This window comes from Lygodium microphyllum, chromosome 12, assembly GCF_053477565.2.
Source record: "Lygodium microphyllum isolate KBCC chromosome 12, Lygodium_microphyllum_v1.1.10, whole genome shotgun sequence".
Lineage (NCBI taxonomy): Eukaryota > Viridiplantae > Streptophyta > Polypodiopsida > Schizaeales > Lygodiaceae > Lygodium > Lygodium microphyllum.
This window is the reverse complement of record NC_141146.1, coordinates 58861207-58885839: the sequence shown is the minus strand read 5'-3', so window position 1 is coordinate 58885839 and position 24633 is coordinate 58861207. Positions and strand designations below refer to the sequence as shown.

The following is a 24633-nucleotide window of genomic DNA, read 5'->3' as shown; positions in this document are numbered from 1 at the left end:
TTTGTGATTCACACAATGCTTCAAATTGACCTAGCTCTAAATCTACCTCTCCAATTAGAGGACTATGAAATCCACGGATATTTCAGCATTAATCTGGCTACTTTGTTTCATGGTTTCCTTGAGGCAGGTGCTATCACAAATGAATTTCCTCCATTAAATTGAGCCAGGCTACATTCTTTCTTTATCGTCAAAAACATCTTGGGTTATTAATTGGCTGGAAAAGCAACATGCTAGACACTTTATCAAAATGGAACAGCTCGGACTTGTGTACCTTAGACTGGTTCGATCAGATTGCTGTCTTTTAGAGAAGAAATGCCAAAGATATTAAAGTTACTACAGTTTACCAGCCAGTTTGGGACCATTTAATTCACCCTGTGTAGGCTTTGAGCCTTGTTCCTCCCTGACCTCTCAAATTGCTTTTCAAGCTTAAGTTTTATTCTTCTGGAGACTTACAATGGGAGGGTTACCGATTGGTGATCAGTAGAGCTAAAGGAAAATTTGCTGCAGCCATGTTATCTGCTGTGACTTGTATGGAGTCCATTTCATTTATGCAAATTGTGCCCATTACCTTGCAACCATCTCTCTATGATTTAATCAATTTAATCGGCAACAAGATGATTCAAGATATAAAGAATGTAGATGTACATGCTGATTTTATGAAGATTATTGCTTCATCAGCGCCTGCTTGTAGTAGCCCATTTGCACTACTATCAAAGCCTAGGATTTCAAGGATCTGTAGGTGATAATCTGGAAACAGGTGAGAAACCAATCCATGAAATCTATGAAACCTTGTCAGCTTTTGCATCACCACCATCTCTGCCCTGGTCGAGGTTCAGCAAGTCCAGTCCTCTGAATCTTCTGGACCCATGGTTAGTTGAAACAATGTTTTCACACATGCAAGTTACATGTGAACCTCCTTCAGAACCAAAATGCTCTTCCGTGGTTGTGAATCATGGACTCGAACAAGAAACTCATCACCTAGCAGCTTCTTGCTTAGTAGATCTACTGAATTATACAGCCCCACCTGTATTAAAAAGTAAAGTAGCTTGCATTAACACTCACACAAAGCATCTGCAGCTAAACTGACACAAAAGCACCTTCCAAACATGGGAGAAAATAAGAAGACTCAAAACTTCAAGTTGAATTCAACCTCTCAAACCTGGAAAAGCACCTCTAAAAACAGTGCTTGCAAGCTTTACATCTGCAAATGTGATGTGCCTTCAATACATTTTAGATATGCAGGAATTGATACAACAAGATCCCTTCAGAAGCATACAATTGAAAACAACTTCATGTTCAATCTTCCCACTGCAATATTTAGAATTCGAGAGAGTTTCCAGTAATGAGCTAAATGGAAAGTAACAAAAATTTGGAGTTTCATGTAACTATGAAGCAAACCTTTTAAACAAGTAGGAAAAAATGAGACACATTGCCATAGGTAGCAACCTGGCTGAAAGAACCTGAGCAGACATAGCTGAACTATTTCCATTCTGTTACTATGTCCCTGTTTCCCATGTGGTTTGCATGCACCATTAGAATTTAGGCAACATGGGTAACAAGTTACCTCGTAACGCCAAGAATTCTGCTCTCCTGTGAAATAAGAACACAGTCCATCCAGCTTGCCAACACTTGCTGCCCTCTTCCCACCTTGCCAGCCTTCAGACTTCCAATCTTCTTCGAGTACTTGCCATGCCAGTTTGCCTGGCCCACTCATGCATGCAGTCAGCCTTGACTGCCAGCCTCTCCTCACTAGGCTGCTGCTTTCACTGTTGGCATGCATCCTCCCACACATTCCCTAAGCCACTCTGCAATCCTCCAGCCTCTTCAGCACCAGGTAGGCCGTCCTGTCGAGGCAGTGAACCTCCCCTGCCACCCTCCGGCTACCACCACCAGCCCACCTGCCCTCGGCCTCCCTTATGATGGCTGTGTGTGAGCTGAGCTGAGAGTGAAGGGAGTTCAGAGCAGTAGAATGAGAAGAGTGAGAGAGTGAGCACGACACTTGATGTTTGGTACAAAAACTTGTGTACCACATTTTAGGTTTTGAATATATATAAAGTACAAAATATAGGTGCATTCACACCCGAACACGGTAAAAGGCACAGTGAGCCTTTATTCCCAACAACCTCCCACCTAAAAGCTACGTGTCTAAAGGCAGAGGAAAGAATCACTTAAGTGTATGTATGTACAAAGCTGAAAGACACATATACTATCCAACCCCCATCATCTGGCGGCAATGAGCAAACCGCTCGGCTAAAAGACCTTTCATGAGAAGGTCTACATGATTATCTGTAGAGCTCAGAGGCCGTGGGGATCGAGACACGTAGTGGCTGTTAGCAACACACACACACACACACACACACACACACACACACACACACTATACACACACACACACACACACAGTGTGTGTGTGTGTGTGTGTGTATGTGTGTGTGTGAGCACGACTTGTCGGTACAATCGAGTGTGTACCTCTAGGTTTATATATATATATATATATATATATGAAAGTACAAGTGCTAAGGGGGTGTATTCATACCCGAGCACATTTAAAAGGCACGAGGGCCTTTATTCCCAACAACCTCCCACCTAAAGGCAATGTGCCTTAAGAGGAGAAAAGAATCAGTTAAGTCTAGGTATGTACAAAGCTGAAATACATATATCTATCCGACTCCCATCATCTATCCGCAATGAGCAAACCGCTCCGCTAAAAGACCCTTTGTGAAAAGGTCTACAGGATTATCATCTATATGAACTTTAACAAGCTCAATGCTCTTGTTGTCAAGTACATCTCTAATGAAGTGGTACTTCACCTGTATATGCTTCGTCTTTGCATGAAAAACGAGATTCCGTGCTAGCATGATAGCACTCTGACTATCACAATGGAGAATAGGTAACTTTGCAATGCTAAGCTCTCCCACCAAACGTGAAAGCCATAAAGCCTCTTTGCATGCCTCACTGGTAGCCACATACTCTGCCTCTGTAGTGGACAATGCAACACACTTTTGTAGCTTGGAGATCCAAGAGACTGCACCTCCTGTGAAGGTAAACACATCATTCGTAAGGCCAACAACAAATGCCTTCTGCTTTCCAAAGCAAATGCACAACTCCTTTGTGCCTTTAAGGTACTTCATAATATCTTTCACTACTTCCCAATGCTTTTTACCAAGGTTTGCCATGTATTTGCTAACCACTCCCACTGCAAAGGCAATGTCAGGACATGTAGCAACCATAGCATACATCAAACTGCTAACAATTGAAGCATAGGGTATCTTGGCCATTTCAGCATTCTCATCATCAGATGTAGGACTGTCCTCTGCACTGAGTTTCACATATGGAGGCAATGAAACCCTAATTGTTTTCCCCCCTCCATATTGAAATGCTGTAAAACCTTGGAGATATACTCATGCTGCTGAGATAGATAGAGTAATCCTTTTGGCCTATCTTTGAGTATTCGCATGGAAGAAGAGTATAACAGCACGGTCATAAAACACCGAAAATGAACGCAAGACATTTTTCGGGTCCACCATGGCTTCCAGAACATCTTCAGTTCCAGAGTCAAAAAAAGCTTCATGATTATGTTGCACATAATCGCCAAGCAGAGTGTTGGCAAACTCCAGCAAATGCTCCCAGTCAACATCCTGAGAATCCACAGAATCAGAGGCAACCTAAGCATAAGAACGTTCCTGATGATCCATTGTCTCTTCCAAAGTATGCTTGGTACGATTCTCTCTCTCTCTCTCTCTCTCTCTCTCTCTCTCTCTCTCTCTCTCTCTCTCTCTCTCTCTGTGTACAGATCAATGGGCACTCTGGTCGAGACGCTGCGTCTCTGACGACTGTCGGGCTTAGGGTTTACAGCAGCTGGGCGCCTCTGCAGAAAAGAACAAATACGAACAGGCGGACCCGCGGACAGCAGAACAGTTGAAGCAAGATGGGCGTCTGCAGGCGTGGCAGCTCAAGTGGGCAGTAGATAGGCGCAACAGAACCCGGGACGAACCAGAACTTAATGTGCAAAAGATTGCTGTCACTGTTTCCAGCCATAATTTGCAGTCCCAAATTGACTAACCAATCACCAAAGGCAAGCCCAAATATGACACAAGTGACCACAATACACAAGAGTACCAACCAGCAATGAAAATCCCGAGATTGCAGAAATTTCAGATCTGCAAATGAATTTTCAGAATTAAAAAATGTCGTTTGCTGCACTTCTCAAGCAATTTCTGACACAAGTAGAGACCAAGCCAACTGGACATGAATCTCCAAAATTTCACTGCAATTTTTGCTCCAAAGGCATTCCTCAGCACAAATTTGACAATTTGGGTCAAAAGCCCTAAATTTTTGAGAGGATAATCTGTTCAAATTGCATCAATTCAAGTGTCCAAGTGCATATACCAAGCAATTCTTGCACAAATTGATGAAATTCTGCAAAAGCCCAAAATTTTTGTTTGGTGTGCACAAAATTCACTGAAATGTGAAAAAGTCCCAAAATTTCACAGGCAATTGAGCACTGATTTCACAATTTTTGAGTGAAATTGTCCACTTCTTCATTAAAGTTCCCAAATCCGACAAAAGCCCCAAATTTATGGGTTAAAATTGCACATTGTGCTTGTGCATATGAATTCCCAGCAAAGGGAGAAGGACAATTTTCAAGAATTTCACAAAAAATGACGAAAAAGAAGACGTCCGTCGAATCTCAGACTCAACGCGTTGACCTGTCAGCGTGTGTCGTCAACTCCACCTGCCCGCGTGTGCCATCAACTCCACCTGCCCGCATGTGCCTGCAGCGTGTCACGTCAACATTGTTCGTCCCGTTTGGCACCTGCAACCCGTTTCGTCCCAATCGCAGCCCGTCCGTCCCGTCTGGCACCTGTGTGCACACGCGAGCATGGTTACGTTTGCACAGGTCAAGTGCAAGTCGTGCTAAGGCTGGTCACTCCAACCTATCGCCTGTAGACTACCTCTCCTGCACTTGCTGAACATTGACGACCGGTGCCTGAAGCTCCTGCTCGCCTATCACATGGCCTGACAATTGAAACGTACACAGCCTGTGTGCTCTAATACCAATTTGTTGTGATGGTTGTGCATGAGCTCAGCTGAGAGTAAAGGGAGTTGAGAGCAGTAGAATGAAAAGAGTGAGAGTGAGAATGACACTTGATGTTTGGTACAAAGACTTGTGCACCACATTTTAGGTTTTGAATATATATAAAGTACAAAGTGTAAGGGCGTGTTCACACCCGAACTCGGTAAAAGGTATGGTGAGCCTTCATTCCCAACACCCCTCTGAGCCCGTCAATGTTTCTTTCTAATATTAGCCTCTCCCTCAATATTTTGTTAGAAATGCAACTTTGACCTGCACCTCAGGTGATCACCTGCAGAAGATAACTCCACCCAGCCTGGGACAATTTGCAGGTACACCTTGCAAAGGGGGATCCCTCTGCAAACCTGGGTGAGTCTTCCACTGACCCTCCCCTACTGCCCACACCATGTTCGTGGAGGACATCACGGTTAGAGCTTTCCCCAACCATCTGCTACCATCTATAACTTGATTCCCGCCTTCACCACCTGGCTCCAGCTTTCACCAAGTTTCCCAGAGTTGTCGCCTTGCAGTTTGATGCTGACATCAATATCTGGTGCTATTGCCATCAGCTTGGAACTATCATCCTGATCTTCTCTCACCTCTGAATAGTATGTTTTCAATTTTTAGTTGCCACCCTGATATTCTCTTACCTCTATTTGCTGCATTTGGACCTAATAGCTATCGTTCAGATTTTCTCTCCTCAAGTGCTCGCGTTTTTAGTCTTTCTCTCTCTTGCATTGCCATCTACATCAGATCCAACCTTCCTTGGTTGTGTTTGTTAATGTTCGATACTCGGAGACTGCCTTTGCTGCGATTCGAGATCTGTTTAAACTACGACACACTCTACAGCTCATAATCTCTGTCTTAATCCCAAAGATATGAGAGTTCAAGATTCAATATTCATTGCATAGTGTGTTTGCTGCATGAGCACTACATTTTTTTATTCATTCACTTTATTATTTATTATGTTCATTGTCTCTGAGTTACACTAATCCTAATCCTAACTATGTTTTGAGTTTATCAATTTGTGCTTTGTCGTACGAATGGTTTTGTGCTTTTTACGTTTAGAGCATTTCTTCATATAGTATCAGAGCTAGGTACTCTCTAAGAAACCTTGGCTTTTGATCGGAAAGCTCATTCGTGAAAACAAGAATAACAGAAGGGTCACATGACTCGAAGGCATTCGCAACACTGCTCTAGTCTCCATAGCCAAACATTGACAAAAACAATGAAGAGTAGGCCTCTCAGCTTGCTACTGCTTGATCTGACATGGACAGAGAACCATTGGACTACCATGGAGTCCATAGACCATATCAAATTTCTGCCATTGAGTATGATCTCATCCTTATGCATTGGGCTCAACAGAAGATTGAAAGTAAGCTTGAGTCTTTTCCTTTAGATTTGGTGCACAAAACTAATGATCTTGTAGGACCTTCGAAATCTCCACTACATACCAGCCATCCGCAAGTGGAATCTGACTCAAATTACACATCACTTCCACAGTACTTCTTTTCTCCAATGGCAAGTATGAACCCTATTATTTCAGATTCTATGCCAACTAATTTTGTATTTTCTGACGGATCGGGAGATGCTCATCAAGAAGGGACTTTTCAAAACAAGCTTTGGTTTGTGAGTAATAAGGAAGATAGGTATTGCTTTATGAACAAAAAACTAGGTAAAAAGCTTTAAAAAAAACTTGTAAGTATTCATTCCCTTCCTTTTACTTCAAATGAATTTATTTCTCATAGTCAATATGGAGTAGGTGCATCTTCATCTAGTGCATTTAATGGACAAAAGGAACCAATCATGTTTCCCACAACAATATCCATCACAAATCCGTTTGGGCTCCCACCCATCCCTCCCTCATCTTCCGCTGCACCTTCCATTCCACTTCCATTACGTGCACCACATTATCCACCACACACCACACAGGGGGGTTTTGCACATTTAGACATAGCCTTTAGGACCTCTACATACCCGTTTCCGAGTGGTGCACCGGTGACAAAGGCTCAACCTCCCACACATACACACATTCGGGTTATCCCTCTCAAGTGCATCCCAGACATACTCGAGTGTGGGTCATTTGGTATCGCAGCTTGCCTCCATGGCATTACCTAGTGGACCAACCAATCATTATGTTGTGCCCCAATCAACATTGGAATAAGGCTATTGTGTCCTAGTGCCTCCATCTACACCTACGGTATCATGTGGACTTATATCCATTTCGATACCTCCGCTGAAATCGGCACTCATTGGACATCAGCACCCTATTACTGCCTCTCCACCTTTACCTCCTCCTTCTCCTTATTCACCACCACGACCACCGTCTTATCCCATCTATCCATCTTCACAGACACCTCATGGTTCTAGCTCCTCATCCACCAAGCATGCATTTAATGATAAGACTTGTTTCATCCCTAATATCCTTTCACACCATCAGAAGAGTCTTGCAAGTACCATGTGGCTACAGTGATCTCTAGGGTAGAGTCTCTAATCTCTTGTTGGATCGGCAACCCTTTCCTGTTTTGGATTCTAATTGCCCTTGGCAGGACTGGGATCTTAAAGGGCATTTGACATTACAATCCTCTTAAGTTAATCAGATCTATCATCTCATGATTAGAGACCGTGCATGTGGATCCCCACCAAAGCCAATTCTCTTTGGGGATTGCACAAATCTAAAGCTTGGTGGAAATTGACAATAATGAAGGGATGGATCAATAAGACATCATTCAAATGCAAGGTATTCATTTGGAAAATGTTGGTGGGGGGCCCCCCTCTTGCGTCGGCCCTTCATTGCAGAGGTATATCCGATGGAAATTGTTTCTTTTGTGCCACTACAGTGCAGTCTTCCCGTCACAAATTCGTTTCCTTCCCTTTTGCTTGGAAGATTTGGACCCTTCTCTCTAACATTTCACTTGCAATGGTGGGCACAAGGATGCCTCCACTTGAGTGGGTTTTTTAAAGAGCTAAATACAATGGTCTTCCTTAGTCTCACATGAACATTTTGTTTCACTTTCTCAGATTTTGGGGTTGTTGGCATATTTGGGTCACTCACAATGTGTTTATTATTAATACCGCCTCGAGCATTCAGCATCCTGTTGGAAAACTTAAGAGTCTTCTCCAGTGACACCTTGACCTTCTACAATATATTGATATCTTAGTCAGAGATGATTTAGTCCCTTGGCATGTGGCAATCTCCTTTCCTCCTTTGCCATAACTTTGTATCTTGTACTTGTATTTTTTCATAATTAATACAATTACCTATTACGGAAAAAGTGAGAGAGATTGAGGTTAAGAGTGTGAGGGACAAACCACACTGTTGCTGAAAACTCAAATTTCAGCTTGTTGTTAGCTACTATAAACACAACTTTTCTAGAATGGACGGGGACTTTTGACAAAGGCAAGACATCCACAACTCTCTTCTTGTAAGTGTTGCTGATTTTCCCTTCATTCGGGCTCTCCTACAGCAAAACGCAACAACCTTTGTGTGTTTGTAGGTTATACAAAGATGTCTTATTGCATGTTCCAAGGCTTTGATGACTCAAACGAGAATGCTTCCCATCACTCATTTGAACGGTAGCATGATTATCGTGAAGAACGGAGGTAACCAAACCCTTTTATACTGTCTCATCATTCAAAGCAGCCTTCTCCTCCTCCCTATCTCCATGTTTCACACAAAGCCCGCTCTGTTGGCTTTAGAATGATTAACATGGCACCTCTCGTACAATTTGCCTATTCTCCCTTCTTTACCCAAAGAGAACCACGTAGATGGTGCAAACTATTTGCTTTGGTCATGTAAGCTGGAGGGCATCCTTGACGCCTTCAACCCGTCTCACGAAGGATCCTAGAGAGGGATCATCAATGGATTGTACAGCCCTATGGGATCAGCTTAACTCTTGAGCCCAATCATGCCTTTTCATGAGCTTATACACTCTCCTAGTGCATGTTTGCAAGTTAAAGACAGAAGCAGAAGTGTGGAAGAAGCTTGCATCTTTGTAAGACGTTTGTCCACAAGATCTCTCTTAAGGAGAAACTCCAGATGCTCAATGTTCATGACTCTCCTTCCATGAAGGATCACCTTAACAAACTAGAGGACATGAGGGATGAGTTTACATCCCTCAAAAGGATAATATCTTCGAAGGATATGGCAATGATTCTCTCGACTCGGTTGCCATCTCCAAAGTTCAACATGTTCTATACCATCCTTCTTACATTGAGGACCCGTGAGACTCTTCTTTGGGAGGAGCTAGCCTCGTTAGTCTCGGAGCATGATGAGCGGATCCAAGAGGTAGAAACCAGTGGATCTCGCTCTAGGAAGGCTTTCATAGTAGGCAAAAGGGATAATAAGAAGCCCAAGTGCCCTTAATGTGCGAAAGGTACCCATTCGGAGAAGAAGTGTTGGTAGAAGTACCCCCATTTAAAGTCCAAGGAGGGATCTAAGGATTGAAGGCTATCCCAGCTACCACTAAGTTCGACTTCATACATGTGTTTGAGAAGGATACCACTCTTGCTTCTTTCCCCCGGAGAAGCCTTGAGTCCTGGACAATGGGGTTTCTTCCCACATGACCTATTGATAGGATTGGCTTCAGGACATGAGTTTAAAAGGGAGATCCGTTAGCATTGGTGACAATTCTTCCATGCCCATTCATTGAGTGGGACCATTCCCCTATTGCCATATCAGCAACATTCTTGCACCACCCTAGTTGTTTGAGGGGCAAGCAACATAGGCAGCCCCATCCACAAGTTGCCTCTTAGAGGGCTTCTATACTACTTGACTCGGTTCACACCAACCTATGTGGTCCTATGGGCACGGCCTTCCTCGGGAAGGCCAAGTATTTGATGTTGATCATTAAAAACTTCAACCATTATGTATGGCCTTATTTTCTGAAGTGCAAAAGCGAGATATACTACAACTTCTATGATTGGAATGTGTTTGCGGGAACACAAACGTCTTTCAAGGTTCAAGATATTCGAGTAGACCATGATGACAAGTTTTGTTCTATCTCTTTTCTAAGTTTTGCAGGGATAATAGTGTTCGGATGGATTACTCCCATTTGAACACACTATCCGAGAATGGTGTGGTAGAGTGTGCTAATCGAACCATGGTGGAGATGGTCGGATGGATGTAGCGTCGGAGTCTTCCTCACTCCCTTTGGGATGAGGCCATGGCTACTACAGTTTACATCTGCAACTAGTCTCCTATCTCCACGTTGTTGAGCTAAAAATGCATTAGCTTCACTTAAACGGCTAGTGGACCTTCTGGTCATCCTCTTGTGCCCCAGCCGAACTTTGGACAGTTTCCGTGTCCCAGTGCCTCCAACTACACCGGCACCTTATGGAAACATTCATGTTCCAGTGCCTCCGCCTCAATCGGCACTCATTGGACATTCATAGCCCATTTCTGCCTACCCATCTCTTCCCCCTCCTTCTTATCAAACCCCTCCACCACCACCACCATCTTATTCCACCTATTCATCTTACCCCACTTTCCCGACACCTCATGGTTCTACCTCATCTTCAGCCAAGCATGCATTCAATGACGACTCGTTTCAACAGGTCAAACTTTACCACTTGGTCAAACTTGATGAGACATGTCCTTGACTCACAAAACCTATGGGATCTTGTTAAGGGGTTCGAAACCCAACCCAATCTTGCACTTATTCCATCCAAGGTCGCATTACCCGCTTGAAGCTAGCTCGCAATGTCTGTAAAGCTTGTCAGCTCGGAAAGCAACACCATACCTCTTTCTCTCAACAGTCCACACATCCTGCTGAGGCACCTCTTAGATTGATTCATGTTGATCTTTGTGGGCCAACATTTATTGCCACCTTGAACGGCACACTACTTATTTTTTATAGTGGATGATCGTTCTAGATACATGTGGATGTATTTCCTGAAGTGTAAGTCAGATGCTTTCACATATTTTTCTGCTTGGATGCTGCTGGTTCATAACCAAACTGGACGTCGTGTTGGTTGCATCAGGAGTAATAGCCGTGGTGAGTTTATCTTCCACGAGTTTTCTGAGTTTTTACAGTAGCATGGCATCTCTCACCAACTCACCTCTACTAATTTTTCCTCTCAAAATGGAGTCGTAGAGCGTAGGAAATGGACAATCATGGAAATGACACACTCTATGCTATTCGCAGCAAAGCTCCCTGAGCACCTTTGGGTCGAGGTTGTTAACACTCCGGTGTATATTCTCAATCGGTGCTCGACTGCAGCTCTTCCTCAAAAGACCCCATATGAGACATTCTTTGGCTCTCGGCCTGTTATTTTCCACTTCAAAGTCTTCCAATATCATGAATACACACACACGCCTAATGATAAGATAGGAAATCTTACTCCCCTAGTTGATCTCCTTATTTTTGTCGGATATTCCTCTGAAACGAAAGTCTAAAGCGAAAGTCTATTGTTTATTTGATCCTCTGACAAATAAGGTGATCTTTCAAAGGGACGTTGTTTTTTACAAGAGAGAGATCGTCTAGTTCTCTATACCCGATTCCGATCTGATTCCTCCTTCCACATCATCAGAGATCGTGCCTACTAAGCCTGGACTACTTTCCACTCCTGACATTCCTGTAGATTCTTCAACTCCTAGGCCCCCTCCACGAGACCCGCTACCTCACCGGTACAAGTAGACCATGCGGGATTTAGGGATCTTACCACCAAATTCCACTTCCGAGGAACCTAGAAGATCTGCCCGGATTGCTCCTTAGGCATCATTTGCATCGTTATTTACAACTGATTACATAGCGCATTTTGAGCCGGATACATGGCAAGAGGCTCTTCAGCATCCTCAATGGCGAGAGGCTATGGAAAAGGAGCTAGAGAGTATTGACCGAAATGAGACTTGGACATTGGTGGATCGTCCGAGCCACAAGAAAGTCATTGGGACAGTGGATTTTTAGGACCAAGCTAAAAGCTGATGGGACTTTAGACAAGTCCAAGGCTCACCTTGTAGTGCAAGGGTTTCGACAAAAGCATGGCATTGATTATGAAGAGACCTTTGCCCCTATTATACGCTTGACATCTTTCCGGTTACTTCTCACGCTAGCCGCTCACCACGGAACTCACGGATACCATTCTACCCCTTATGACCCGAACTTATATATTCGATCTACTACAGAGGGGGTCAACTATATCCTGTTGTACATTGATGGCTTACTCATCACAGGCTCAGATTTTGTTGCCATCGCAGAAATTAAGGCAAAGCTTAGTGCTACCTTTGAGATGATAAACCTTGGTTTGTTGTCTTATTTCTTGGGGATGGAGGTAGTTCGATTTGGAAGCTGTATTTTTGTGTCACAACAAAAGTATACACTTCAGTACACTACAAATCAGACAACACGGCCAGTAGCCACGCCTCTTGATCCTACTATCCACTTGTCAAAGGATACCCTAGGTCAACCCTTCGATGCACATACCTATCGTTCTGTTGTAGGGAAACTTCTTTGGTTGATTCATACTAGGCCAGATTTAGCTTACTCAGTTAGCATACTCAGTCAATATTTCACAGCACCTAGGATGTCACATTGGATTGCATGTCTTTGTGTGTTGCGTTATTTACCGGTGTACTTATTCTTATGGCCTAACATATAGTTTTGGTTTATGTTTGCAGAGGTACATTGATTCTGATTGGCAGTGGATCCTGATACCTAGCGTTCCCAGGGGGGCTACCTCTTTACCTTGGACACGACTCCCATTTCTTGGTCTAGTCGTAAACAAGAGACGGTTGCAGATTCCATAGCCGAGGTTGAGTATAGGGCTCTCTTCAATGGCACCACAAAGGCCATCTACCTCAAGAGTTTACTAGCAGCACTTCATTTTCCTTACGACTCTCCCACCATTGTCTACTCCGACAACCACAGTACCATTGCTCTTACAGGCAATCCGATCATCACACCACGAACGCAACTTGTGGGAGTCCACTTCCACTTTTCCAGAGAGCAAGTTGAGCTAAGCACTATTTGCCTAGAGTTTGTGCTTTCATCAGATAATTTTACAAACATCTTGACCAAAGCAATCAACAATCAGTACCTGCTGCCCAGGATTGGCTTGGGTACACTCTCCATTACTTATTCACATTGATGGGGAGAGAATGCTTCCCTCTTGCTTTCCCTTCCAGCTTGAGAGGGGACGTCTTCTTCTCTTAATAGTGACAATGATGATGCTTACAGTTTTTAGACATTCATTTATTCTTTTATATTATATTATGGACATTTGTAACTTCATCCACACTCTCAAGATGATATGATTGTAAAAGGGCGCTTTGACAAGTGAACAATTCCCCTGCGAGGGCATTGTCCAAGTGGCACCTTGCATAGCATTTTGCGTGAGCATGACATCTTGCATTTCCCTTTGGCATTACCTCATGCATTGGCATTCTGTTCATATAAACATGCATCTGTGCGTATTTATCCCTTTTCGGTCTTTTCAAGTAGTCGACTCTGGATCCACCATATTCGTGGCATTGCACATAGCAATCTCCAAGGCAGTTTTTTTCTAGCTTGCTTGCTTGCTTTGCTTGTCTTCCTTGCTTCACTTATTTTCTATACCCACACCTTAGTCATTTTCCTTCTTCACCGACACCTAGTAATGGTAGGGATAGTATGCTTGTTTTCTGAAGGTCTCGAGTCTTGTCATCCCTTATCACTCTTCCGTATTGGGGCATGGATACTCAATAGGACGAAAACTGATTTGCAACTCTCATTTAATGCTAAATCTATCAAATCTAAAAAGCCCCCAAAACAAAAAAAAAGTCCATAGCCGATTCCATCCACCTTTGTAGGGCTTGGTAGGCCACTGGGCAACCGACATGCACCCTTTGTCTGATGCCCCGTCCTCTCTGGGGTGATCACTTGGGCTCCCATGGTAAGATAACCATCGCCTCTATAGTCTTAGTAGGCCATTGGGCAGCTGGCGCACAACCTTTGTTTGATGCTCTGGCTGCTTTGGGATGGGACACCTTGGGGTAAAAGAAAAGAAAAAGGGCTTGGTTGGCCTTCATTCTCGTGGCACCATTGTTGGGCCCGAGAGGGGATGTTGAGCTAAAAATGCATTAGCTTCACTTAAACAGCCCCAAAACATGCTTAATTAATAAAGTAACCTTGTTTATTTAAAAGAAATGCATTCCTAGAGAGTGCTTGTGTCCCATAAGCACAAACCCACTTGGTAGGGCCCAAACTTTCTATAAATAAGTATGTTGCCCTCCATTCAGTAAACAGATCTCGTTTTCGCAGGTTTTAGGTGTTTTCAGCTTGCTGCCCACACCCCTTTCACGGAGGACATCGCAACCTCAGCTATCCCTTGCTGTCACTATAGTCTGGCACCTGTTTCCAGCCTTCCAACCGCACTTTGCAGCTGTTTGCAGCAAAGCGACTGTTACTGATCACTTTCCAACTGCCGCCTGCTCAGTTTTCTCTCTCCTCCCTCCTGTCGCTACTGTTTTTCTCTCTCCTCAGCCTATTGCAACTGATTTTATCTCTCCTCAATCTGTCGCAGTAATTTTTCTCTCTCCACTGCTTGCGTTTGCTGTTTTCTCTCTCCTACTACCTGCATTTTTAGTCTTTCTCTCTCCTGCAGCCTGCATTTTTAGTCTCTCCTCACCTACGTTTTTGGTCTTTCTCTCTCCTTCACTATCGTCTACATCAAATCCAGCCTTCCTTGGCTGCATTTGCTAGTGTTTGATATCCATAGGTTGCCTTGCTACGATTCAGGGTCTGCCGTTCGAAATACAACACACTCTCTAGCTCATTACCCCTGCCCTGATCCTTGAGATACAAGAGTTCGAGGTTCAGTATTCATTCACTTCAGAGTGTGTTTACTGCATGAGCATTGTATATTCATCGGTCATATCATTTCATTTATTTTCTATGTTCATTGCTCTGAGTTACCCTAACCCTAACTGTGTTCTTTTATCAGTCTGTGCTTTGTCGTACAGTTTCTATTTGTGTTTTTGTGTTAGTGTATTTCTTTACACACGTTACAAGATACGACTCCCTATGAGATCTTTTTTAAAAAGAAGCCTTTTGTTTTTCATTTTTGCATCTTTGGGTACAATCCTTTTGTCCAAGTGGACAAGAAGAAGAGAGGGAGCAAACTCGACTCCAAGTTCAATAAGCTTATCTTCGTCGCCTATAGGATGACCATGAAGAACTATCGGCTCTATGACCCAAAGAAAAGAAAGATCAAGGTGAGCAAGGATGTGATCTTTGATGAGGCTTTAGCCTCCCAAGATCCTATTGATGGTTTTTTTGCAAGTGGTTCTTCGTCATCGACTAATCCTCCCCACCATTAGCCCCTCCCCATCCTTCCAGGTCACCTATCTTCACTCCTCCGTCTACGACGACTCTACCTCCTACTCCCTCTCCACATGCTTCCCTTCCTTCTCTAATGGTTCCTTCTTCTACTACTACATCTTCAAGTAGTCCTACTCCATTCCTATCCCTCATGTTTCTTTTGGGGATATTGAGGCGTCACAAGGGGATCCTTTCTCTTCGAAGGGGGATTTACCTTCACCTAGTGAGGGGAGTCCCTATCCCAAACAGGTCCATTGCAGGTACCGAAGGCTACTCAGCCTCCTTCCTAGTAGGATCAGCCTATCACCATTCCTCGGTGGTGTCAGCCGCTTATGCAAAAATCCGGTGTTTGCCACTTTCCTACTATCCCTTCAGGCCCACATAGATCAGCCAAATTATAAGACCAACAAGATAGTTCACTCTATGTGAACTATGCTCTTATGTCATAGATCCTTCTAAATCATGAGCCTACTACAATTCATGAGGCTTTTGCACAGGATATTTGACACCGTTTCCACATCCACAGCGGCGGGAGGTGATTGGTGTGAAGTGGGTCTGTAAGAGCAAGTACCTGGTGTGAAGATATGCTAGGTTTTGTACTAAGGAAACACAGAACATACGAGTCACGACCATGACTCAAACACAAAGACTCAGACAGTGATGTGCAAAACTCAAACCCTAAACACAAAATGCAAAACTCAAAACTCAAAATGCAAAAAACACAAACACAAATAGAGAAAAAAAAGTGCTCTGAAGTTAATGGATCAATGCAGTAAATGAATGTAAGAGTGTACATAATGCTCAAGGGAAGAGTAGTGACTGTCGGACTATGACGTCCACCGAAGACGGATCCTGAAACGCAGCAAGGCAACCTCTTCTGTGACATACAGAGCAGTATAAGGAGTGGATCTCTTCACGAAGCCTTTGCCCAAGGCTTCTATGCTTCATCACATGAGATTGTTGGGTCTTCAGGAACTCCTAGGATCTGAGAGGGGTGTTATCTTGCCTTATTTAATCTATCAGTCTGTCATCTCCTAGTTGTACACCCTAGTCAAAGTCTGACAAGGACATAGGAGCTCAGACTACGTCTTTATTCATTCTATTGTGCATTTCCAGTGTTTGTCAAGCATTCCATAGCCTGTACTGCCCTACCAGATGCTGTCCAACCCCCAGACTGCTGCAATTTTCCTTGGACCTGCCACATCATCACTTTTTGCTGCGCTAAATGCAGCTGTACTGCATTTATTGCTGTGGATCAGATTTGGCAGGTCATCCAAATTAGCAGTCGTTCAGTCTTCTCCTTTTTCTGCTATTTATAGAAATCATCAAGGCTAGGCAGATCATTGTCTTATGTCTTCTGCAGGTGCTCTGACAGTTTGCAGCAGTCTTCTCCGACTCCATTGAGGACTGCAGGCTGTACACGCAGTCATCATAGCAAGTGCTGTCATCATTATTCAGCCTGATCCAGTGCCCTCACTAATGTTTAGGGCTGCATGCAGGGACAAATCAGTCCATTCTTGTATTCAGCATTCATCTCAGATTAAGTGCAGACTTGTCTTCTCTTCCTGCAGCCTTTTCTCTTCTCTTTCTCTCTCCATGTTCATGATTCTCTTCTGTTGTGCACTCTCACAACAACTTACCCAAGAGAATTTTAGAATTATGAGCCGATTTCAACATGACTTCATAGAAGCCTCGTGGGCCCATAAATATTTCCAGTTATTCATACAAAGAAAAACCAGGCCTAATGCAAAGGGATCACAAAGTGCTGCATACATGGTGAAGGTTATCAAATTAGTGGAGTCCACTTGTTTTGAGATCAGTTTCATCGTTTTGAGTCCAGCTTAGGCAACCTTTCCTTTCTTTGAGCCAGGTGATGTATGTAATGGAATCATGGCATCATATCTATTGGGTCTCACAGGCCACTTTGAAGTTTGGCCTCTTTAGAAACATTAATATAATCTATCTATCTCCCTATATATACGAAAGAATTGCTATAGAGGTTTGTATCCAAAAGAACTTGCATGGAAAGGTAGTATCAGAGGCAGCAGCGAAAAGGCTCCCTGCAAAATTTTTGCATTTCAACCTTAACCATGCTTGCAAGTTTTCAACCCATGAAAGTAGACAAAACTTATTTTCCCTGCTTTCATTTGAATATGAAATGCAAGACTTTAAAAGTTTTTTCCTTCCATATGGTAGGAGAAGCAATAATGCAATAAAAGACTGTACATTTGAAAAAACAGCCAGACAGTTATATGTAAAGACATGCCAGATGCATAGCATGTAGTTTAGAGATTCATATCTTAAATGCATGTTTAAGAGTAGCAAACATGTGAAAACTGAAGAGGTCAAGAGAGAGTTTGGGAAGAAGGATGCTTGAGTACAATGTTAAAAACTTGCCCTTAGTATGGAGCATACCTCTAATAATAGCACAATTGGTGTACCATCCTTCTCAAACCGGACAAGAGATGCACGGTATCTGTTGTCAATAGGTTGCCTCCGTAGATACTCCAAAACCCAATATCGATCACTATCATTTTGCAACCTTTTCACAACCTTGCCTCTACTGGCTACAGCTGCCATTGAGCATTCCACATGCCTGACTGATACTGGGGGATCCTCTCCCCGTAGAATAGCTTTGATCTACAAAGCATAAAATTGAAACATACATTAAATCACTTAAAACTTTCCATACTCTTTGTTTAACATATGTTCTAAGACATTTATAATTTTAAATATTTATACAAAAGATTTTCTTCCTCAAAACAGCACAGCGAGGTTACATTTCACAAGCTGCTGTTTTGACAATAAATTAATGTAAAATTCAGGGTTCTCCCCCTCCCTGCAATAACTCCAATAACAAGCCAACTTTTTAATGAGAGATTGCATATTCAAAAGTCGAGTCGCTACATTGGATATAGTAAAGATGAAATTATAAACCAGTTAAGCCCTCATTTAATGTTGTCCCAAAAATGTCCTAAAGTAATCAATTACACTCCCCCTTCATGGTGAAGTGGATATCCAACATGAAGACAGAAAGCCTTTACCCAGCAACAATCTCATCAGACCGATTTCTAGGTATTGCATACAGAAACAGCTTTGCAAAGACAGGAAGATTTGTTTGAGTTTACTGAAATCTATAATCAGACCATTACTCATCAACAGAGATTACAAAAAGTACCTGATAGTGTGCCATAAGGTCACCATAGCGACGAAGAGGCGAAGTAAATTGCACATAACCAGGAAGTCCCAGGCATCCATGCTCTAAGGGCTTTACAAAGCTCATGTCAGATCGAGACAAGTAGCGGAAAGTTGCAAATGCTCGAGCAGGCCCATCTGGTATGGACTCCAGTTCGGCAGCTATTTCAGTGGTCATCTGCTCATGGAATGCTTGCCCTCTATATGGAAGACACAGCCTTTTCTGACCCCCAAAAGTTGCAATCACCTCCCCACAGAGAATCATCATCTCTGAGACTAGAACAGATGATGGACTGGCTGGATCGTCAACATGCAGAGTTATTTGTGGGTCTAATGTCTCTTCACCTTTAACTTGAACTTTTACATTTGTTCTAGCCACATTCAAAGCCCCCTGCCAAATAAGAACTCAATTTTGAAAAAGTTCATGGATTCCATAGGTAATATCCACAAACATGCAATATAATTATCCATCACAGATACGCATCAGAGCAACAGTTTTCCAATGTAAAGAAAAGTATACATTGGAAAGGCGCCATCTGCTTCTGAGTTTGGCAGCCTGCAACAAAAGACATAGCTCTGTCTCCTCTTCTAAGTCCAAGGATAAAAGCTCAGAGGCAGCATCATATGACAGCTTGTAAGATGGACAGATCATAGAATTCTCAATAGCACTTTCTGCAACACTTCAATGAACAAATATCTTGGTGAAAAAAGAACATATGGAGCAATCATACAGCAGGAAAAGTCAGAATTTAGTTAGGATGTCAAAACATTTTGAGTAATCACACAAGAAAATAAGGAAAGAAAGCAAACCAGAAATTTGGTTGACACTTCTAAAAAATCCCCAAGGGGTGAAACTACGACAGAAATGATAAATCTTGTCATACAATACAAAGTTAGAAACATATCTGCTCCTTCCTTTACTCAAGTTAGTACAGGTAAAGACATGACAAGTCCAAACTCACTTACTGTAATAGTGTTGTGTACTATGTTGATTCATGAATGTTTTTGGATAAACATATATAGATCTGATAAGCATAGCCTTGTATTATAATAATAATAATTGAAGAGGATTTCTCTCAGCCATGATACGGCAGAATTCCACAAAGATGCAGCAAAAGTGAATTTGGAATCTATGCTTCATCCAAAACAATCTCTCCAGAAGTGAGGGCAGTGGAATTGGAATTAAGATCTAAAATTTTCAAGAGACTCCATGACTCATTTTTTGGCAGACCGAATTAAAAACTGCATGAAGCTAGAGCCAGGAATGATAATCAGTATCTAGTGGCTTGGCATGTTCAACCTCAAGAGAAGCAACCAGAGGCTCCTCACCAGAAAGCATGCCAACCATTTAGCTCTCTCTTTGATGGCTACTGCGGGAAGCTTAACAGAGACACTGAGAGGAGCAGGGAAAAGAGCCATTCTGCACATTTGGCCTTTCATCTTCTTTAGAAGATCAGAGATCTTCACCACCTGAGACAAAGCATCCAAAGCATATACAGGAAAAGGGAAAACAAGCTTAAGACTCTTACACAGGCCAACTGATTTTGTGCAGACTTGCAGAGGGCATTAAAACAACATGCAACGGAAATGGTAACATCAAAAGGTCCCTGTAGGGCAAAGCAACCGCTCAAATACAGAAAATGGAAAAAGGCTAAGAAACTGTGAATCATACTATATAGAAATATCAGGAAAATCAATAAAATAGGAATTTGTTACAAGCACATCAGCTGATTTGAAACAAAGAGAGTGAGAAACTTTGAGCACGCACAAAAAGAGTAAAAGAAGAGAGTGGTATTATGAATGGAGATTAAGAAATGGCAAAATGGAAACGAAAAGGTGCCACCTTCAAGAAACAGGGTTTCTTTTTCAAGTCAAAGAAATGGAATTTCTATTAATAACATCTCAGAGAAAATCCCCCAGGTAAAATACAAAGTGAAGAACCCTATGGAGAGTAGCTAAGTACATCACAAATACAATGCTTGTGTAAACAACCAATCTGGTGGGTTATAATGCTAGACCACCTGAGGGGCTTTGTGAAAAGAGGTGATCCCATGTCTGAAAGAAGACATCTCTCATCCTCCTCCTCCTCTCAGAAGCACCCTGCAGCCTCTCCCATCTCCCACATAGAGCATGGATTATCTCTGTCCAAATCCTCGAAAGAGTCTCTGCAACGGAGACATCCTGGAGGTCTATGACAGCATGATTGCACCTTGCAATCCAAATTTACCTACCAATAATACTAGCAGTCAGCTCCCATCTATGACAGAGTCCTTGGGTCCAGTGTGTCTGCAAGTAATCTGGAATGAGAATCCTGATCAGATGCTGATGAATGATGAGAAAGAAAAAAGTTAGCCCACCAATCCCTTTGTCAGTGTGCATGGCAATGCAGGCAAGTCCATGGAAGGTTTGAGGCTACAACACAAACACCTTGTTGCTGATGCATCACTTTGGACATTTATGCATCAGCAAAGGAGTAAGTTTGTGGTCTTCAGTAATCCCCATGCAGATCCCATGAAACCCAAGACTTGGAACAAGTCAAATGGTAAAACTAATTGAATTCGATCAAGCAAGGAGACTTGAAACAATCCAAAGATCCTAGAACTTACTCTTCCATTCTACTCGCTCTCCATAAATAAATTTCATCACACTAAACTCCTCAAACTCGAGACTTTGCAGTGTAAATATATTTAGTCTGATAACCCTTTTTCCTCAGCAAAAATGTTCCTGCTCTTGCTATTTGACAACCCTATTTGGAGAATATATTAGGTCATTGTGCTTTTAATTTGCAATGAGTTCACGCTCAGCTTTAAGGCAAGATCAGCTTTAGATTATGGAAAGAATATCAACCGGGTAACAACACAGCTCCTCGAAAAACCAAGAATAGGACAGTTCTGTGACCAACATGGCCAATACAGGTTCCAGTGAACTTCTTGGCACCATAAAAGCAAGTAAGCGCCAAAGTTGAAGGCTGCAGGTGGGGGGACATCAACAAGATAGAATTGATGAAGTATAAAGCACTCTGACACTACAGGTCTTTGAACAGCTGTTTAATAATATATTAATCCTAAATGTAAACCCAGCATGCACTAGCACCACTTCCTGAACATAATGCAGCCTTTTTATCAGATGGCAGTCCTTGTTCATGATAATATTCACTAACTTTTGAAGCACTCAACTCTTAAATTTTCTTTATCATTCCCGAGATGGGCAATGCTAACAAAAGAGGCCTAGTAAGAAAATATGACACCATAATCAAAATGTGGAGACAGCAACTAGTAATTTCCTTTAGGTGCAAAGGACAAGAAGTGAAAATCAAAATAGTGGTGCCAAATTAGTGATTACAATCACCACACAGGGTAAATAATCTCCTCATCAAGAGCAACACGAACAAATCAATTTATGGAACGGAGTGAAACTTCCAGACACATTGCTATGAAAGAAAATAATTTCAGTACCTTCCATCGTGTGACAATGTAACAGACACGCTAACAGCTGGACAATGCTGACCCTGTCGAAGGCTCATTAAGTTGATGCCTAGCACCTCAGGAAGCATAGGAATTGTCAAAGTAGGTAGGTAAATGGATGTACAACGGCAACTTGCCTCCCTGTCTAGCATAAGAATGTGATGTCACCTTAGGAACAAGAAGACCAAAAATCTGCCACAATGAATAGAAACCAACAAAGAAATAGTCCTACATCTGCAAAATACTCTTCCATTTGATCCATCGAGTTGGATCTGCTACATGTATCCACACCTTCAGACGACCATCTGGGAGTTGTATTGCGCTAAGACCATCGTCTATCTGTTTAACAAAATACAACAAATCACCTTTGTTGCAAGACTTAAAATGACCAAAATTAGCAGAGTAACATTGCAGAGTCCACCATTTGCGCTCTGATACTGGATCACCATTCCTTCAACTGATACTTGTTACACAATATTACAATTTGCTTCGGTTATCATTGAGAATTCACGCACCTCATCTGGATCATCACAATCAATTGTGTATACTTTTAAATCAGTAAGATCTATGCGATTGCCCTGACATGCCAAATCAACTTGCACGCATAAGAATGCATATGTATGACAATCTCAAGGTATCATTAAAATGTTTAGGTCCAGTTCAATAGTTTACCTCATCTGGGTCAATAGAAGGATTTTGCATGATGGAATCTGCTTCTGCAAGAACCTCAGTGGAAAATTCTGTTGGAATATCTAGCTTGAGAAGTTCAAGGTTCTCATGCACACCAAAATAGCCAATCTTTATAAGTACGTTGACCGCAGTTTGAGGAGTCTTGCCAACACCCAGTTCTTCTAGCACCTATTCAGCCATCAAACCATCACTCGCTGAAAACAGATCTTAAGTAAAAACAAAAGGCAATTTGTGGGCTTGTAAAATCTAGAAGAAGTAACAAAATTTCACCTGTGTTGCTATACTTCTTTGCTCAGACGATGTACACATGTCCAAAGAAAATGCTTTTAGAGCTTCAACTTCAGTTTTGAACTCTTCCCTTGAATTCCACACAGATTTGGTGGGTTTTTGAATCAAGGGGAGTTGCATTATTGATTTTGCATACATTGCAAATTCAATAATTCTTCTGCAAGCAATTGCTTCTTGTAGTTGTTGATGTTGCAGCTGCTGTACCTAATGTCAGATTCATGGAATATTTAAACTTCACATTTGAGAACAAAGCCCTATATTTATTTCTTAGAAACACCATTGAGGTCTATGAGATTATAATAGGAATAGGATATGTGACTTCATGTCAGCATAACAAAGAATGAAAATAAAGTGTTGTGCCATGTACACATTTTTTGTTTTGGGTTGTAAAATCCAAGTTCAGATCTCCGACCAAAATCTTGGATATGATATCACCTTCTAGGTAGTTGGATCGCAAGTGCTAGACCCAAAGATGTTCCATGCTTTTGTCTAGATTTGATAAAGAAATGTGGGAGCATTGGTTAACCCAAAAGTCAAGACAAAAAATTGACAATGTCCATAGCACGTTCAAAATACAGTTTTCGGCACATCTTCCAATGTTATCCATATCTAATGGTAATCAGACCTAAGATTTATTTTGGTGAAATTGCACACCACTAAGTCGATCTATAAAGTCATCTATCCTAGGTAACTGATACTTATTCTTGATGGTCACCTTATTGAGACCTTTATAATCAACATAGAAGCAAGAAGGATAGGCCCACTCCACAGAGATTTACTCAGCTCAATAAAACCCTTACCTAGGTAATCATGAAGTTACCTGGCTATCTTGTCCTCCTCTTTTGGATTAAACCTATAAGGTTACTGAGAGATGGCATGGCTATCAGACCATGTCTCAATCCTATAGTCTAACGTACTGCAAGACGACAAAAGTTGTCAGAAATTCGAATGGAAAGACATCAACATAGAATTGGATCCAAATATTGACTCACACTTGAATTCATATTAATATTATTGCAATTTTCTTTACGAGGGAGACTCTGGATATTTCAATCCAATCATAGCCTCAATTGTCTAAACATACACAAGGGGTATCAATTGATCAAGCCATCTAACTTGGCCAATCCAAACGTCCTAGACCCTGACACAAGCATGGGTGGCACTTCTATAGGTAGAGACACGAGATTATTGCTCGGGCTAGAGGTATGCCCTCCACACCTCCATGAGTTGTATCGACTAGAACACTCTAATTTTCAGCTACAATTGTCCTTATTTATAGCTTTAAGCTTTCTATACTGTTCATTACAATTTTCTTTTCTATTCTTTCCAAACGGCTGTATCATCTGACAGATGATTGTACCATGGCCTCATAGGTCACTATGGCCATTTGTAAACGTTAATACATCATTTCATTCATTCTTCTTTGTTTTTTTGCCTCTTCTTCTTTGTTTCTTTGTCCTCTTCCTCTTTGTTCTTTATCCTTTTTTTCTTCATCATCCTTATGATATTTCTCATTGATCGAGTCTTCAGCTACTCCTTCTCACCCCTTTCCTCTTTCCCCTCAATAGAAACATAAGCTTCAGCTTCAATTATTTGGTCTTACAGCATCAAGCAATTGTGGGTC

The 24633-nt window shown here is 42.1% G+C and overlaps 1 protein-coding gene across 2 annotated transcripts in view; it reads right to left on the bottom strand.

Annotated features, from left to right (window-relative positions):
- Positions 1 to 241: 241 nt before the first annotated feature.
- The window catches only part of LOC148027801 (ribonuclease II, chloroplastic/mitochondrial-like), a 65723-nt gene continuing 41331 nt past the window's right edge, over positions 242 to 24633 (bottom strand). The window contains exons 6-15 of one of the 2 annotated variants that reach the window (XM_087689499.1): positions 22992 to 23213; positions 22704 to 22889; positions 22547 to 22609; positions 22264 to 22370; positions 22023 to 22172; positions 19378 to 19421; positions 19088 to 19239; positions 18551 to 18958; positions 17788 to 18012; positions 242 to 1024 (exon numbers count right to left, since the gene is read on the bottom strand). In XM_087689499.1, the coding sequence (XP_087545625.1) occupies positions 902 to 1024; positions 17788 to 18012; positions 18551 to 18958; positions 19088 to 19239; positions 19378 to 19421; positions 22023 to 22172; positions 22264 to 22370; positions 22547 to 22609; positions 22704 to 22889; positions 22992 to 23213 (1680 nt within the window). In that variant the 3' untranslated portion in view covers positions 242 to 901. Of the gene's footprint in view, positions 1025 to 17787; positions 18013 to 18550; positions 18959 to 19087; positions 19248 to 19377; positions 19422 to 22022; positions 22173 to 22263; positions 22371 to 22546; positions 22610 to 22703; positions 22890 to 22991; positions 23214 to 24633 lie in introns of both variants that reach the window. The other variant, XM_087689500.1, reaches the window with a different exon arrangement.